We start from the raw sequence: 19,558 nt of genomic DNA, 5'->3' as shown, positions 1-19,558 counted from the left end.
TCCTTTATTGCACATGACAGTGTCTATTTATTGTTGCCACTGTTGAGTAGTGGTCACAGTGGAAACCTTGAAGTGACTATGGCTCAGGACTGTTTTATTTAAAGCTGACTGAGCCTTGTCTAGCCCACTAATACACTTGGATACACTAGACCTTCTGACAAATGCAAAATTGCCAGTCTAGGTCTGCAGACTGATTGTAGATGTAGGAAAAAGCTAAAGTAATCTGTTAGAATAATGTTTATTTATATGCAACAAATATTGTACTGTATTTGGGGAATTCAATTGACCGCAAGTTTTTTTTTTCCCGCCAGGTTAAACTTTTTTTTTTAAAATTTACCTGCTAGAGCGATCGTTTTTAGTTAACACATTGTTAAAACTCGTGCAATTCAACTGAAAAACAGATAACACTGTCCCCGCGCATTACTCATTGGTGCTTGCAAATTTTAAGGGAAGTGAAGGGAAGGGTTTAACGTGGTCATGTATAAAAAAAAAAAGCATTGGCATACATTTGCATACATTACATTACACAACTATTTTTCTTTTTTTATAATATCTATATACAGTGCTTTCTTTTAGCATATTTTTTTATTTTACAAATTTTTACTATATAATCATCTATAACATGTCAAAACACATTAGTACATACATATTAGTACAAAAAAAATATCTAAATATAATTAGTGATTTTTTTTTTATTTTTATGGGTTGTTTTTTTTCTTTTTTTAAAATAAAATCAACTTTTTCATGTTATGCATTACTGATAAACAGTTTTATCTTTTTTTATTCATTCTTACAAGATTTAAAAAAGTTTTCTAATTTTTTTATTATTTTTAGCACACCCCAAAGAGGTGCGAGATAAAACAGCATATTGGCCTGTTTAACGCACTGCGCTAAAAAACAATTGAATAGCTTTTAAAGCGACTGCCTCTCGCACACCCTATACTTTTAACAGATCTTCTACTTGAGCATGATAGGACCATTTGAGCAAAAAAATTGGTGTACTAAAAAGTGAATTAAATAGCGGGTAAAGTTAACGCGCTCTAAAATGAAGAAAAAACGTGTTAAAATTATTTAACACAGTGTTAAAAAATAACTTGTGGTCAATTGAATACCCCCTATGTGTTCTAAGTTGTTAATAATTTTTTTTTTAAAAAAAAGTAGAAAAAACTAGGAAGATAAGTTGTCTCTGATGTGTGTTGCTGCAGTGCAAGAAGCACGTTATGCAATATTCTCTTGTTTTAAAACTTCAACATGCCTGGACAATGTCCTGACTTATATGCTGCTAATAGGATATATAACAGAAGACCAGAAGTGCTATAAAAGGGATTGACATCATTACAATTATTGAGGCACGGCAGGTGTGTCATCATAGCTTGCACGGTGTATGAACTCCGGAGGCATGACTTGTATGACCAACGATAAAAGCTTTTACTTTCATCTTTAGCTAAAGTAAGGCAGAAAGCACTAATGTAGTTAATGGACAGTATAGTCAACAATATCTATATGCAAGGAGCAGAATCATAAATATTCAAATGTACCCAAATTGAAAATCTGCACATAGAGCATAAATATTCAAAAGGGGCCAATATAAAATACAATAAAATTAAATTATATATACTACTCAAATAAACGAACATAAATATTTTTTTTATAAATTGATATATTAGCAGTTATGTATCAGAGCCTAACCATATATATGAAATTGTTGACATGCAGCTAGTAAATATTTATTATATCCAATATACAAATCAGAGAAAAAAATAAATAAAATCCAGCTTCCATCAGTAAAAAATACAAATAAATATATAAAATTAAGCTTTGCAAGTGTACAGGAAATCTGTGCCCCACTTATCTCATAGTATGAGTCCCAATATTAGTTGTAGTGATCGTATTCCAATCCATAGAAATCAAAGTTCGTAAAGTATCTGTCTTTCATTACACATTCAAATGAAGAGGGGAAATGGTAAAAAACAAAATGTAAGCAAAGAGGAAATCTCAGCTCCCTACTTGCTGTTCAGCCTCATTTAGTCTGTGTTTATGAGTTGTGAGAAGGTGACTGGTAGAGTCTGGGAAGGGAGATCATTTTCTCCCAGGACATTGTCCTATGTCTATGTAAAGAAGGGGTTAATTATAATAGAGATCACCCGGAGGGCTGATCTCTTATAAGAAGGGTGTGTCTGTGAAACTGGTGGGTGGGGACTTGTGTATTGAGCTGTGAATCTGTTTTGTGACCAGTGTTGGTAGGATACAGTGGATAGTTAGGATTTGTTTTGTTGTTAGAGCTCAGATGAGCAGTATTTGTTTTATTTTATTGTTCGACTGCATACAGCCCAGAAAGCACTGCAGACTTTGTTTTGATGCAAATAAAAGCCAGCCAGACTGGCTTTAAACCTTGTGGATTATCTGACTATTAATGCAGCTAAAACCTTAAAAGGAGCTAAACCCTCACAGATTGTTATCAAGTGGATAGTATAGTACCTTAGAACAATAGAGAACAGTTACCATCACTGTCCAGTCTCTTACACACAAGAGAAAGGTACCATAACGTAGTGTAGTATATGTAACTAACATTGAAAACAACCTGTTGTCCGTGAAGAAACTCACAAAGCAAGACAGTGTTGTGCCATTCAAGTATTACAGTTCCATCATCACAAAAGGAATGCCTGTGGCATGTGGACAGCAGTTGGGGATGGTTGCGCTTTAGATCAGCTCTGTGCCCTACCTACCACATAATCATCTTCCACACAAGGAGTTTCATCACACCAAGGACAGGGTTGGTTAGAAGATCTACTGGAATACCATCTCAGTTCAGCTGCTTCAACCAGTGAGTTCAACTGTCATTGCTGTTGATTTTTGTTTGGTGATCTCAGCTCCCACCGCATGTAAGGAAGAATTGTCCTGCCTCTTGTTCCAGCTGCGACCATGATACTAAAGAAAGACACTAGGAACACAGCTACCCCAAGCTGGTGGATAACCACAAAAGTGCAACATGAAAGATAAAATCCTTCTCTAGAATCAAAAGGCAAAACACATGGTGAAGGACAATTATAATTGACAGCAGTTGACTACAGTCATTGGTTTATGTTTTGTGTCTTCGCCTTCTGCTATCTCTGCTCATTCCATATGAACAGAAAGAAGCGTGAGTTGCAACATAGTAGAATATTTGGAAGCAAGGTACCAAGTGTGAAGCATATACAAAGTAAGGAATTCTAACTACAGCAAAAGCCACAAAGGAAACACAATGTCCAACAAAACACCAACGCCATAACAAGTAACAGAAGCATGGCGATTGAAACAGATTCTGTGTAATTCAAGTTTAATAAAATGTCACAATTTGTTCAATCTCCGCAACAAGCTCAATCAGAAATACAGGAAAACAAGCAAAGCAACATCAATCAAGTTACGCAATAATGAGAGAGACTAGTACCGCCACTTCCTTCAGTTAGAAGATGCACAACAAGGAATAAGAGCATTCCAGCCAAACACTTGCCCAACGTGGTTCTAGCAGCACCAAAACATTTATCCAGAATTGTGGAAGGAGATGCAAAGCTTGTCTATTAATGAGAAGCAGAAGTAGAGTAAAGCGTCTGATGAAGAAATTAAATCTCTCCACCAGCTCCAGACTAAAAATTTAGATCCAATATATATTAGGACTCGCATGATAAGAATATGTCAAGTGGAGCGGTTCTAATAATGTCTATTTAAATGTGTATTAAAACATGTACTGTACATGTCTTGTGAAGTTGCGAATATATTTTATTTTTGTAAATGGTAAGAAGACAGGAAACTAAAACGTGATGTGTGTTGCTGCAGTGTAAGAAGCAGCGTGTAAGATTTGCTCTATAATAAAACATCTTCTTTAGCTTCAACATACCTGGACCATGTCCTGAATTAACTGCTGGTAAAATAATCCAATATTTTTTTTTTTACTAAAGGATTGGTGATATCAAATCATGCACAACTGTAAAGTAAATAATTTAAAAATCTTGATTTTCCCCTTTTATAGTTTTCATCATCATCATCATCATCATCATCATTTATTTTTATAGCGCCAGCATATTCCGTAGCGCTTTACAATTGGGTACAAACACAGTAAACTAATAAACAAACTGGGTAAAACAGACAAAGAGGTGAGAAGTCCCTGCTCGCAAGCTTACAATCTATGGGACAATGGGAGTTTTCTACATTTTGCATTTTGGACCAGCCAGACTGCAAAGGTAAAAGTGACTTGTAAGCTAAATGTTGGTCGTGGGGGGTAGTTGTCTTGTGTGAAATTGTGTAACGGGTGGTAATAGGGTAATGTAGTGAGGTTAAGAGGGTGGTTGAGGAATATTATAAGCTTGTCTAAAGAGGTGGGTTTTCAGAGAACGCTTGAAAGTTTGTAGACCAGAGGAGAGTCTTATTGTGCGAGGGAGAGAATTCCATAGAGTGGGTGCAGTCCAAAAAAAGTCTTGTGACCAGGAATGGGAGGATGTATTGAGGGTGGATAAGAGAACCAGATCTTGTTCAGAACGGAGTTGCCGAGTTGGGAGATATTTTGAGACAAGAGAGGAGATATATGTTGGTGCAGCTTTGTTGATGGCCTTGTAGGTTAGTAAAGGTATTTTATATTGGATTTGGTAGAAAACAGTTTTGGGCATTTATCCAAAGTTTTAGAATTTTTTTAGTATTAAAGACACACGAGTTATGGAACATGGGCCTGGAGGAGGCTGGAATATTTTGTCTGGCACCTCATGTTACCACTCAACATGCTTCAATCAGTCTTTAATCTTTTTTTATCACATTGCGAGGAATATAGTATTGGCTCACTGTGTACTCTATCTATAGATCCTGTCTAATTAAAAGGTACTCCATCCAAAATTCTGTTTTGGGTGGAATATCATAAGTAAAACCCGATCCATCCCACTAGATTACTAGCCTGTAGCCGGCATTTCTGCGATCTAGCATGATCGCACCCTCCTAGCTCCAGCTGACCCGGTCTCTTTTCATTCAGGCAGCGTGTTGACCACCACCAACACACCGGGAGCAGGAGCGTGCTGAGCAATTATATTGATTTTGAGAAGGTGTTCGCAAGATGTCCGGGGACTCACCGGATCACGTGAACGCCATACCCCAGGTCAGTAATATTTTGTTATCGGGTTCTACTTATGATATGGAATTTTTCATTACAATTTTTTAAGGTGAACTTTTGATTTGATTTTGATTGATATACATTGTTTTTTCAGTCTATTAACAGTTATTATTATAGAGGTTTTGAGAAGTAATGGCCACTGTGAAATATATTCAATTGTTTATTGACTTAACAACAATGAAACTATGAATTTACAATTAATCATTCGGAAAGCTCAAATATTAAACATTTCATTGTTTTGCTATAATCTAGATGCATTTTCAAAATGTGTTATGTCACATAAGTAAATTGAGTATCATTATTCAGAGCTAAAGCTGTTTGAATGCAAGTTGCAGACATTGCAGGGGAGTTCTATAAAAAGAGAAGAAGCAGAATGTGGAGGCATAAAAACACCTCCACATTTTGGTTAGAAACTCGAGGTGAAAGTAGTGGTATTTGTAGAAGAATAAGAAGTGAATTTACCACCAAAAGAAAATTTACCTTCACTTTCAGCTTTCTCCGTTTTTATAGGTGAAAGCTGAAAGTGAAGGTAAATTTGGAACATTCTGTCCATTTACATAACTTGTATTCTTGGCTAGCGCATCCAGGGGAGGGCTGTCAAATTTTAGCCCGGGGGGCAAGACTCGACTATTAGGAACATTTTAAAGGAAAAAAAATGCAGATGGCCCAGTGACCCAGCCCAAGGTAGCCCACTACAGGGGCTGCAGCAGTTCCGTTTCTTCAGTGCTGTCCTATACAGCAGCCGCGGCGCTGTCTAAGAAGCGTCCGCGGCAGTGCTGTATACACTACAGCACCGCCGCGGACGCTTCTTTGACAGCGTCGCGGCTGCTGTATAAGACAGTGCAGCTATAGCGGCCACTTAGCGCAGGGGGGGGGGGGGTTTCTGGAGACTCAGAAACCCCCCCTGCGTGCGCCACTGCACTATGGGACTGGCCCAGGGGGCACATGCCCTAGTGCCCCCTAGCCCAGCCTGCCCCTGATGGCATCCCATAAAGGGTTACTTCTGGGTAAGTTTGTTTAACAAACCTGGCTGCCAGTTCTGTTCATCTTTATTTATCCATGATATTGAAAATGTGTGATGCTGTTACAGTGTTTATATTCATCAGTATTGCCTGAGTGACTGCACAGCTAGAAACTTCCCTTCCTTGGTTTGATCTCTGCCCCCAGTGATGCTACAACATACTGAGACTTAGAGGAGGCATTAAGCTGTGTTAATTAAATGTCATTTGTTTTGGTGGATTTCACAGTTTGTTTAATAAGCATGTTTTCCATGGAATTAGAGAACGCCTAATTGCATGAAAAATTAATTCAAAGTAAATTATATATTTGAAAACAAATTAACTAGAAGGATATGACTGCAGTAGCTAAACCCCCTAGCAGATGCTTCTTTACTTCTGCCCCCTGCCTAGTGTTACCGACGGTCTTAAGTTGAAAGTCCTTTAGTCACCATAGGTTACAGATGCAGGTGCTCTTGGTTTTTTGTAGCCAACGGGTCACTCCATCACTGGTATGTATGACTATGTGGTGACTTCAGTGAGCCTTTCGTCCAGGCCGGAACCACCACAGTGACCTTACCCTTAACACTATATAAATGTTACAATGCTCTCCTATGTAACTCCACCAGCCCCTTTGGTACACCTCCCTACTGCTAAAATCTCATTTTGGCTGGCTTATCTCTGAAAGTATATTGCTGGCTATATATCTACCTGTTAATATAATTTCATTTAAAAAAATAAAGAAAAGAGTTTCCTCATTCCCAAAACAATCCCAGGTTTCACAAAACAATTCTGTTTTTTGTCAACTAAAATGGGTAAAGCTTTGATGTATTGGGCGTAGTCTCTATAAAGTGACCGTGGGCTGAGGGGATTGGGGTGTGGGTGTCTGGTTCAAGAATATGTCCACATTTTGACCAGATCTTCTTTCCTGAAATTTTCGGGAGATATGCTGCCTGCCTGTCTTTGGTTAGGTGCAGCCCCAATGACTGTAAGGCATTGGGCACTAACTTGTCCATCCACTCTCAAGCAGCAGTGTCTGGAGATCTTCCACCCTTTTTGGTGAAGCCTGATGTTATATGGAGCTCTGTAGAGGAAGGACAATATGACACACTGGTATCAGTGACTTGATCCCTACAGTTTAATGTATACATTTTATAACCATTAACTAATTTGATCTAATATTGTGTGTGCTCTTCTTCAGTCTGATTTAGCGTTATCTACCTGCCACCCCCAAGCCATGCTTTGTTTCCTATACTTTGTTGAATATGCCCATAGCCTTTTTAACAGGACCTGGTTTACACATATGTACTTTTAAAATATATACCACTCATAACATGAAACACTCGGGGAGGAGCAAGATAACCTATTTTGTGCATATATTATTATATTATAATCTGTGAATGCAGTCCTAATTTCAGGCAGTACTGTGTGCACTTCATTGTGAGTATAACTTTATTATGTTGTTTTGCTTTATAACAGCCTGACCAGATATAGGTAATTCACAAGTAGAGTTTGCACAGTATTTTCAACTCTCTTATTCTTGTACTTGTTCAGCCATATCCATATCTACTTTCACCCAAGGACTAAAGGCTGAATTTTTGGATGAAAGGACCTTCAAAACCATGTAACCATTACAATTAATTTACAGTACACAGATCTTTCCTATAATTCATCTGTTTCTCTGTTAATGTATATTTTGTTAATGCAACAAATAGTAGGTGCATCTGTATATGTTTTTCTCTATAATCTATTAGTGTTTTCCACAAAACAAATATCATGGTGGACCATTGGGACACAAATTTGAGACCAACAAACTGTGTAATGAATTTATGGACCTTTTCCATATGTTAATAGACAATCCATGCTACGTCTCTATTATTTATAATCTTAAAACCTTAACTATATAAGCAAATAAAGGAGATAATACCTAAACGATCAGTGCATTATACTGTACTATTCATGCTAACAGTATTAAATATATGTATGTTATTCAATATTGACCCTTGCTGTTAGTGTCATGAGTATCTTGGTTTAGCAACTCAGATAGTTATGTTTGGAACCATTTTTGCATACCAAGGTGTTAAATATCTACAAATGGTCAAAGATAATATGAATCCTAAAATTCTACATGATGATGATGATGATATAATAAAAAGCTGTATAACTTTATTGTTGATGCAATATGATATCCGCTCCTTTCTTTCGTAAGTTATAAATTACCTATCTATTTTTAATAACTTTTAATGATAAACATTTGTTATACTTGCCAACGTTTTCTTTCTCCCCTCTGGGATCTACTGACGCAGTTCGCCTCATTTTCCCCCATGATGCAATGCCACGACATTTTGTCACCGCTGATTTTTCCTTGCACCTATATCTAGTGTGTAGAAAAAACAGAGGAGATTTCTGTAAAAATCTCACGGCTGAGACGCTCTGAGAAACATCACAACTAATTGAATTCTCCCCCTTAAAGTCTTAGAATACAAAAAAAAATACCATCATGAAATAATTAATAATTGACTCAAAATCTGACGCCTTCTCTGTGCAAGATCTGAAAACCTGGCACCCTCAGTAGCTTCAGCAGTTCTGGGTTTTTCCATAGTGGAAAAACCCAGAACTGTCATAAGTTCATGTCACCTTTTTTACATGTCAGTAGGACCGCTGACGTTGGTATGATACAAGCATTTGCTCCCTTTCTGCCTCTGTACCCAAAATTATCCAGAACTACATAAGAAGCCACCAGTACTGTCTCTATCACTGTAGTCATGTTATCTGGATCTACCTGAACCAACCAAAAGGCATACATTAACTGTGCAACTAATAATAGATTGTAAGGTGTAATATTGCCAGACCCCCCTCTTTGTGCTTGCCCTGCAATCTTTGCTAACGGGTTACATTTTGGTAATCGTAGTGGTGATGCGCTATATAAATATAATACCTTTTAGTTTAAATATAATTTTAAAGATATTAATACAACCTATAAGGGTGTTGGCCATGCACTAAACCTCTGCTTCATGCTATTTATTACCAGTCTTATGTTTACTAGAATAAACTGTCAAATATACTTTTAAATAGTAGCCATTTAAGTTCTCCACTTACTGGAGCTGTGAGGACCTATTTTGCATTTTCATGTTTTACTTTGGTGAAGAACCACATTTCTAGGTGTCCTTGGAACAATCTAAATAAAAGCTCCACACACAGTTGACAGAAGTAAGACGGATCCCATGTCTGCTCACTCTCATGAATAATTTAAGCCATCAATGAGGCTAAACCGAGCAGCATTTTTGGAGAAAGTACCAAGTTTCTCTTATTGAAGGAGGTGGTACAGTGTGGTCATCGCTTGGACTGTGATGTGACATTTACACTTGTGCACAGTCTAAACTTTTTTCACCTCTCCACACATTGAGACAGCCGTCTAGTTGTAGGGGGATTGTCCTGAGACTGGAAGGTGGATGACGTGAGCCGGGCGGACCACACAGGTACACCGGTGATAAACCAAGGAGTCTTGTGGTGTGGACCATCTGTGCTACATAAAGGGCCACAACTATCTGTAGGAGATGGGTTCACATTTATTTGATAATCAGTTTCTTTAAAGTGAACTATTCTCATAGCTGTTTCATTGTAACAGTCTGAGATTTATTACCACATAAAAGACTGGATTCCTTTGAAACACTTTGTCTTAGTATTTATGTCCGCAAATCTCCACTGACTGCATTGGAAATTCTATATGCTAAACTCTGTGATCATTTTTTCTCCCCTGCTTGACACACACTATATAAGACATTAAATTAATCACCAACAACAAATATTCGCAGGTCATCCTACTCAGGCCATCATTTATAGGTGTTACTTAGTTAGTGTACTTATTATGCCTTATGTGCAGTGTTAAGTACTCTGTACTGTTCACCCAGCTTCCCTCCTTTTATTTTATCCATTGATAATTCCATAGTGGTTGCAGTACTATGACTCACATTGCAGTAATAGCGGTACTCTGTGTAGAAAATCAAATATATTATCCCTAATACAAAGTGCTCCATAAAACATGGCTGTATCACAGGAATACGTAAGTGAAACAGTTGATGCCTAGATTCGATTGTACTAACGTATTCTATTCAATTTGTAATGATTTTGCTTCCATTTGCTTTGTAAAATTGTACTTGCAAAATTAAATTTACCTCTGTGTACTTTCTTACTTATTCCAGGATACCAGTGAAGATCCAGTTCTTATTGCTACAAAATAACAGTGTAAATGCTGGGACTCTGTGTAAATATGTAATACTCACATGTACTTCAGAATATACTCCACTAATCAGATTTTTGTACTTTAATTAAATAAGCAAATATCCCGCAATATTTAAATGCACACTAACCATATTTTTATTAAGCTTTGTATCAGCTAAGGTAAACATTAAAATATTAATGTATAATAATATTCCTGATTCTTGACTTTACCTCAGTTCCATCGTTATTTTTCCTAACAAGATTTTATTTTGCAGGATGGGATTATTTAAATGAGATAAAGGGATGTAAAGTGAGCATACAGGTGGGGGGAGGGGCATAGCCTTTTCCTACCTGCACATGGACTTGATTTTGCCACCATCTTTGAGGCACAGAGATCAGTTCTCGTTCTATCCTTTTAATGGGATACATTTTGTACATTCCAGTTGCACTTCTGCAGACAAGCGCATATTTTGGTGCACTTTGACTAATGTAATGAACATCTTCAAACACACAGAAGTGAAACATAATAAAGAGCCCCAAGGTGATTTTAGGATACATTGTAACTCGCAGTATTTAAGAGAAAAATGGAAAAATGTAATGACTTGAGAGGACGATCCTAAAGTGTTATTAGGTTGGACTTTGAAGTGACATTTCACTCTCTTCATCAGGTAAATTTATGGATGTGGATTTATTTTCCGCTGACTGTTTCAAGTACTGTTAATTGGATGTGGCCCTAAAAATGCGCTAGCCAGACTAGTAGGTGGACTTGTAATATCTGCATGGGCAACATATACATGCCTTAGTATTCATGAGTAATTAAAGCGTGAAAATCACATGTACTGACAAGAGCAAGCTCGCTGTGCTCCATAGTGCTATTGTACCAATCCCAACTGCTGGTGCAAACAAGACTTGGTATCAGGTCATTCAAACCAATAGGTTTCACCACCATATCCATTAACATGCTTTTACTAATGTTAAAAGTGGGTGTCTGAACATGCTATTGTTACTATAAAGACTTTTTTTTTATTTTAAGTGAATGGATCTGATATGTTACTAATGCAATAAAAGAGAGAAAAAAAAAAGTTAAACAATTTTTATTTTTGCTTTTTAGCCATGTATTTTAACCATCTATAACTTTTCCTTTTCCAAAGTAACTTAAATAACTTAAAATAGAGGCCAACACATTTTAGGACATATAGGAGTGCATTAATAACATTAAATAGTAACAGAATAGAATCATAAAAAACATACTGGGTGTGATTCATCAAGGATTGTAAAGTGAATGCAATTTGTGTTTTTTTAAACTTGCACGCAGGTACGCCCGTATTCTAGTTCAAGAGGATCTCAAGGAAATTAAAATAACTTTTTTTTTATTTTTTTACATTTGCACTTAATTGCAAAACATGGCCAGGCATGGATACGTGTCCATCATCACTATCAATTGCCACTTACACCTGACCTGTGGCTGGTGCAGGTGATACGACTGAAAATCACATACCTGAGAAATGCTCAAAGCTTGAATCAGACGGATGTGTGTGTGCTCAACCTTGTCACGCCCTCACTGCACACGCCGATCAGCCACAGCAAACCACCTGCCTAATATTGTGTAGGTATCCATCATGCCACTAAAACAGCTCTGACCGGTCAAGGCATGGGCCCTACAAGACCTCTGAAGGTGTCCTGTGGTATTTGGCACCAAGACGTTAGCAGCAGATCATTTAAGTCCTGTAAGTTGTGAGGTGGGGCCTCCATGGCTCAGACTTGTTTTTCCAGCACATCCCACAGATGCTCATTCATTTTGAGATCTAGGGAAGTTGGAGGCAACACCTTGAACTCTTTGTCATGTTCTTCAAACCATTCTTGAACAATTTTTGCAGGGTGCATTATCCTGCTGAATGAGGCCACTACCATCACGGGATACCATTGCCATGAAGGGGTGTATTTGGTCTGCAATAATGTATGGGTAGGTGGTATGTGTCAAAGTAACATCCACATGAATGCCAGGACCCAAGGTTTCCCAGCAGAACATTGCCCAGAGCAACAAATTGCATCCACTGACTTTCTTTCTTCTCATAGTGCATCCTGGTGCCATCTGTTCCCCAGGTAAATGACGCACACACCTGACCATCCATATGATGTAAAATAAAACATAACTCATCAGACGAAGCCACCTGCTTATATTGCTCCATGGTTCAGTTCTGGCTCTCACATTCCTAATGAAGGCACTTCCGGCGGTGGACAGGAGTCAGCATTGGCTCTCTGACCAGTCTGGGCCATACGCAGCAAGCTACAAAGCACTTTGTGTTCTTACACCTCATCATAACCAGCATTAACTTTTTCAGCAATTTGTGCTAGAGTAGCTCTTCTAGGGATTGGACCAGACAGGCTAGTGCATCAATGAGCCTTGGGCGCCCATGACCTTGTTGCTTGTTCACCGGTTGTCTTTTCTTGGACCACTTTTGGTAGGTACTAACCACTGCAAACATGAAACACCCTACAACCTGCCATTTTGGAGATGCTCTGGCCCGGTTGTCTGGCCATCACAATTTGGCCCTTGTCAAAGTCGTTCAGGTCCTTACGCCTGCCCATTTTTTACGCTTCTAACACATCAACTTCAAGAACTGCTGCATAATATATCCCACCCCGTGACATGTGCCACTGTAATGAGATAATCAATGTTATTTACTTCACTTGTCAGTGGTTTAATGTTGTGGTTATTCAGTGTATGCCCCCTTTCTCCCCGTATCACCCTTTAAATCGCAGGCATTCATAAGTGTTCTTTGCATCCAAAGATGAATTACATGTACATGTAAGGACCTTAGTACGGCCGTACAGGACCTTAGACCCAGCAACACTGTCGGGACAGGAGCGGCATTCAAAGACCACGGAGACTAGCGGACCGGGAATCCCGGGCAAACATCCAAACAGAGGTAAGTCCCAATAAGTTAATACTAAAGGGGACATTGTACACTCACTGGATTTACCAGGATTTGTATCATAATGAATGAACTCCGGGAAAATGGTTAATCTGGATCCCCTAGCAACACCCGAAATAACAATTAATATTGTTTAACCACGAGTGGACTGTGTCAATATCCATTGGGGTGGAGAAATACCAGTTTCACAAAAGGAACCAATCTTTCCAATAAACCGATTGGGTTTATCTGTTGTTGCAAGCAATTGGTATCGGAACCCATATTAACTCCATCAGAGGACATGCTTGGCTATTAAGGAGTTACATACCACTGGTACGATACCAACACTATCATCATTGTTATATTTTGACTGTCTTTATATGGTTTAAGAGGGATCTTTTAACCAATGGCTGTTTTTAACATTTGTATGATTACATTGTATATATCACCAGTGCACTGGAGGCAATCTGTTTAATAAATGTAAAATGTATATCTTCAACTAACATTTGTTCTGGAATACCCCACTGCGCTCGGGAGTAATTGTTGGTTTTCTTATTAGTATTGGGGATCGGGACATACCCCTACACCTCTCCCACAGGCTGCAAAATACTCTCAGTGAGCTAGCGCGGTTCCGTTTAATAAAAACATGCGATTACTGGCTTATAGTTTGTTTCTGAGCATGCACAGAACAATTTTGCGTAAACTACGGCATGTATCAGAATTTACGTCCCTAATGAATCAAGCCCACTGGTCTCATTACTGTTGTCCAATTAAGTATATATAATACTCAAAAATAAGACTATTTAAAGAGTTGTCAAAAGAAAGCCACAGATGTCATGAAGACAGACAAGAAATCCACTTCAATAAAAAATTCAAAGTTAATATCATCTAATCAGCTAACAAAGTACTTGTGTACTGAGGTAGTTATTCTGCTAGATGGGAAAAAAGAGAATTCACTGGACTATATCTTGCTCATTTCAAATGTTATAATGTTTTCTTCAAATGCTTCTCATTTTGCATATCACCTTTCACAGAAAAACAGATCTAACTACAGTATAGTAAATAAGTCTAGTTCGGATTTAAAATGTGTAACAAAGTACAATATATTTTGCCATACGGGTAGTGTGCAGGAATGATGAAATGAGAAGCATAGTGTTGGACAATTGGGATGCAAAACATTTCGATATTTCACAAATAGACCCTATTGTGATAAGTTAAACTGACTTCTTCATAGAAATCTAGACATTAAGGCAGAAACACTACTTGATTATGGCCCAGCTCGGGGACTGTAATATTCTTGTTATAGCAAAACAGAAACAAAAGGTCAGATTTAATCAGCACACAAAGGCAATAGCAATCAGAGCTTTAGCAGTACTGACAGTATTATAAAACATACAGGACATTTAGCAGTAGCAATTCACTAAACCACACGTTGGGCTTAATACAGTACAGCTTGTAATTGGTGCTTGCCATTTGCACGGCCATGACAATCCATTAACTATTTGTATGTCTCTCCCCAGAATTACTAGGGGTTAGCTATAATGTTGTTTCTAGCTCCGTTGTATAGGATGTGGGTAGGCTGCTTCTGGGCAGGCTGCCAGCACTGTAAACCATATGTTTTTAAAGCAAGTGTTTATTATATTTTATGCAGTGGGGGTTTAAAGCCTCTTTCATTTCCGCATGCCTTTATGCTGTGGATGATGACATTCCAACTTTGCTTACAGAACTCAGAAACCAATTGGAAATATAAAGGGGTTACTACTAAGGGGCACACTATTGAATGAGACACCCCCTTAAAGTGCACTCTCACCAACCTTTGACTACTCCTCTGTGCTTTCTATTTAGTCATATGTACTGTACATTTTCAATCTGTTGTTTTCCACTTTAGTCATTATTTTATTAAAGAGCTACATCTGGCAAGAGATGAATAAAACTGACCTGACCATACGTCTTCCTTTGTGCGTCCAAGGGCAACGAATATGAGCAACACTGCTTGTATAATGTAAAGAATTTGATGGGGAAAAGAAACACAGAAGGACGTCACCAAGGCAAAACAATGCATTTTAAGCACAAGTCGATGTAGAAAAATAATACATTGAGTTTGAAAGTTGAAAACTCCTTTAAAGAAGAAGAAATTAGTATTGGGTGAAGTTTATGTATATATGATAAAATATAGATTTCTACTTCCTGTCATGGTCCGGCCTCCGGCTTGGTGCTCAGTTCCCCTATCCTACAGACGTAGGTGATTATAACAGGCAGAGGTGATGTCAGTGCCCTTCCCTCATTCACTTCCCATTCATGGGAATGGGAGGTTAATGAAGATGGGGCATAGACACCTGCTCAACCTGTATGAAATATGACTTCCGTCATTGTCAGTGTAATGTACGTATTGTCGCTAACCAATAACGATTGTCGAACCTCGATTTGTGTTTCCAACGCACAAAGATTTATTCGCAATAAGTGGAAAAAATATGCTCAAGCGATGTAATAGTAAATACAGCCGTTACTTAACGCAGGCGCTCTGGATCCAGTGCAGTCATTCAATCCTGAAGTCTGGGGACAAGAAGTCTGCCCTCTGGATCACAAGCTGCTGCTTATATACACAATCAAGTACAGTAATACAATGAAGATGGTATGGCTTGCATCTATTGGTCCGGGTCTCAGGAATGTCCAAGGGGTCGTCAATCATTGGCTGGTTCATCCTAAGGAATCCAAAGGAGGGGGTCATCTCTGCAGGGGGTATGCTCTGCTCTTCCCGCCAGAATTCCTTACTCTTAAGTAGTTCATAATTCCCTATCATTCATAACTTGCGTATGCACTCTGCGATTCCCTCGCAGAGCGCACCAAACAGTAGGATATGTAACAAGGTTTATTATGATACCACTCATGATGTTATTCCTTTAACCCGTTCTGTGTATTTCACTAATATGCATGTAACTCTGATATAACATATAAATACTACTATATTTCGACATAACTGACTATGTGTTGCAACTACCAATAATGTGTACTATTTTATAAGTATGCGTGTTTGTGCAAATGTATGGTAAAAGACCAATTACTGTTGCTGCCACGTGTAGTGGATGCGTACGCCCTTTCACGCCGTAGCGTGCCCTTGTACGACATAGCGTACCGTACGCATCTTTTCAGACAAAGACAACCAAGTTTGCTAGACTTTAATTGAAATGACTTTATCCAATTTGCTGACTTCGACAGTTCCACCCTTTGATAGTGTAATAAACTATCACCCAATCACCGTTTCAAGTTCAGGATTATACAATACTTCTTCACAGACCATGATCTCGGTATCTGGTACCACCCTTTCAGTCTCTTTCTCAGTGTTACTCTTATGAGACCGTTTTCCACACTTCAACACAGTAGGAACACATTTGACAACTAAACCAATTGCTAAGATGACACCCAGTATAAGGAGAAGGAGCTTACCTACACTCGCAATCATTTCCTGTACCCACTCCCCCAGACCGGAGAACCATTTTGCTGGGTTCAACCATGAGAACCAACCCGCCACCTTTTCCCCGACCTCATATAACGAAGAATTATGGCTCTTTCGAAATTCCCATTTCAGCTGCAAAATTTCATCCATCTTCCGGTCTATAACCTCTTTAGGGTCTTCCGTATTATTAGTAATGTACGTGCAACATTTGACACCGAACTGGGTGGCCAGTGTCACACAGTACCCACCAGTAATGGAGGTGAGATAATTTAGTACCAGTCTATGTTGCACCAACTCCTTCTTGTACGCTTGTAGCTCCCTTCCAGTATACCTGAAAGTGTCATCATACATCTCGGTGATATTATCTATTAATTTAGCTAGGTCTTGGATATATTTAAAGTTTAATGTTCCCCGAGCGGTCCTGGTGAGATCTAGAGCAACCATAACTTGGAAACCAGCAGTTTCACTAATCAATTTTGTAGCTATGGGTTCCTCACCAGGAATCATATTTCTCTTGCCACGGTGTTCATACTGTGTGTGTATGTATGGTGGTGATGTAGTCTTGTGAATATCTACCATTTCTTCATGAGTAATAGTCATGATTTCAGGAACCAGTTTAGCTAAGAAACACAAGCCCTTGGAACTCGGAGTCACCCAGGAATAAGCTTTCCTTCCACAAACAAAATACACATCATCAGGGAGAACATAAGGAACAGTATGCCCATGAATTATATCACACAGAGTTTTGATAAAACTACCCATGCCTAGTGTCTCCATCTGCTCTAGACACGTGTCGGCATTAATGATATTTTCACATTTATCTGTAGAGACTTTTCCAATAGATACCTTCTTATGTTTGGTTATACGCCCTAACTTGTGACTTACATCAGCATTCCTGCCTAGTAGTGACCTTGTGAGTCTCTCTCTAAAATGAGTGTGACGAGCCATTGTCTGATCTGATAGGTCAGCCTCCCAATTCTCCAGGCGCTTTGCATGAGATATGTTCAGGCACAGCAAAGATCTGCCTATGGAGTATTGTCGAAGCGTCAGACTAGGGGACCTAGTGTTATTGTACCTCCCTTCTATGGGCCTCCCACCCCTTAATTCGAGTACTTCGGATATGTTTAGAGGGAATGGCACTAGTCCTATGTTATGCTGCCCTTGAGGCACGTGAGAGCACACCCAACACTCAGTTTGGTTTAGCACCTTACCCACCAGGGAGTGATAATCCTCCAAAGGATGCCCGCCTATATTCAGAGTACTGGGGGACTGGCATCGTTGGATGCATCTCTCGTCAACTAGGGAGTTGCAGAACTTGCAGATACAATACTCATCAGACAATAGCCCCTCACACTGCCTCCGAGTTCCTGAGCTAGCAGACCTTTTCATAACCCCTGGACCAAGTTTGATAATGGGCTGCTCAGGATATCCTATTAACTTTTCTTCGGCCTCCATTTCATCCGTATCACTCCCAGAACTCTCCTCCATCCTCCATTCTCCTTCACAAAAATAGAATGTCCTAGAAAAAGTAAAAACAAGGAAAATCCTGGAACAAAAGAAAAACAAAAACCGCCACTCCATCGCTGGAAAGATAGTTCTGAGGCAGCGTCTCTGGTTCAGGTGTCTTAACTGCAGGCTTTAGGTCTCCCGGAACAGGCTCACAAGTGACAGCTCTATGTCGTCGGTCTGAGTCTTGTCTTGCACTTTCTCCGGATTATGGACTCTCCTGCAGTGGGTGGAATGGACCCAAGTGTCTCTCTCTGCAACCTTCAGTGATGTAGTACTGGTCAGCAGCACTTGGTACGGGCCTTCCCAACGGTCTGTTAAACAACCTGAACGTAAGAAATTGCGGATCATAACATAGTCTCCAGGTTCAACATCATGACAGTTCGTTTCTGGCATACCAGGTGACAGCATTTTTAGTTTTTGTTGTTGTTGTTTCAGCTGTCTACTCATTCTTATAAGATATTGTACAGTCACTTCATTATTACACTTTAAGTCGTCTTGTGGACTCACGATCAAATGAGGTTGTCGTCCGAACAGTATCTCAAAGGGGGACAGATTAAGAGGAGGTCTAGGAGTGGTTCGAATGCTGTGGAGGACCAACGGCAAAGCCTCAGGCCATGCCAACCCAGTTTCAGCCATTATCTTACCTAGTTTGTTCTTGATAGTACCGTTTACTCTCTCCACCTTACCACTGGCTTGTGGTCGGTAAGGGGTGTGAAGTCTGCTACTGATTCCCATGAGTTTACACATATTTTGGAAGACATCACCAGTAAAATGGGTACCCCTATCACTTTCAATGATTCTAGGGATACCGAACCTACACACAAAGTCTTGTACAATTTTCTTTGCAGTGAACACAGCAGTATTAGTGGCTGCCGGATATGCTTCTACCCAACCGGAAAACACATCAATACACACTAACACATACTTCAGATTCCTGCACGGTGGTAGTTGGATATAGTCAATTTGTATTACCTGAAAAGGTCCGTCTGTAGGAGGGATGTGGGATGGCTCAGTTGGAATAGTTTTCCCAACATTTTTCCTCAAACAAGTAAGACATGACATTGCTTTCTTACCAGCTTGAGAGGAAAATCCGGGAGCACACCAGTATGCTCTCACTAGTTTGCACATACCTTCTTTACCCAGGTGAGTCAGGCCGTGTGCTGCTTCAGCCAGGCTTGGATAGTATGTTCGGGGAGCTACAGGCTTACCTTGTCCATCCCTCCAGAGTCCTGAGGACTCTTGACCACATCCCTTCGCCTTCCAGACCGCCTTCTCCTGCAGGGAACACAAATCTTGCATTTCAATTAATTTCTGCGTGTCTAATGTCTGAAAA

The 19,558-nt window shown here is 39.3% G+C and overlaps 1 protein-coding gene across 2 annotated transcripts in view; it reads left to right on the top strand.

The window, feature by feature from the left end:
* DPP6 (dipeptidyl peptidase like 6) overlaps positions 1 to 19,558 on the top strand; it is a 936,540-nt gene that overhangs the window by 173,865 nt on the left and 743,117 nt on the right. Inside the window, exon 2 of one of the 2 annotated variants that reach the window (XM_075212137.1) lies at positions 4,994 to 5,116. The exons of the other annotated variant lie outside the window; for it this stretch is intronic. Coding sequence (XP_075068238.1) covers positions 5,075 to 5,116 — 42 coding nt within the window. The 5' untranslated portion in view covers positions 4,994 to 5,074. The remainder of the gene's footprint in view (positions 1 to 4,993; positions 5,117 to 19,558) is intronic. 2 annotated transcript variants of the gene reach the window in all.

This window comes from Mixophyes fleayi, chromosome 5 (assembly GCF_038048845.1).
Source record: "Mixophyes fleayi isolate aMixFle1 chromosome 5, aMixFle1.hap1, whole genome shotgun sequence".
NCBI classification, from domain to species: domain Eukaryota; kingdom Metazoa; phylum Chordata; class Amphibia; order Anura; family Limnodynastidae; genus Mixophyes; species Mixophyes fleayi.
Note: the sequence above shows the minus strand (reverse complement) of the source record. Positions and strands in the feature narration are given on the sequence as shown.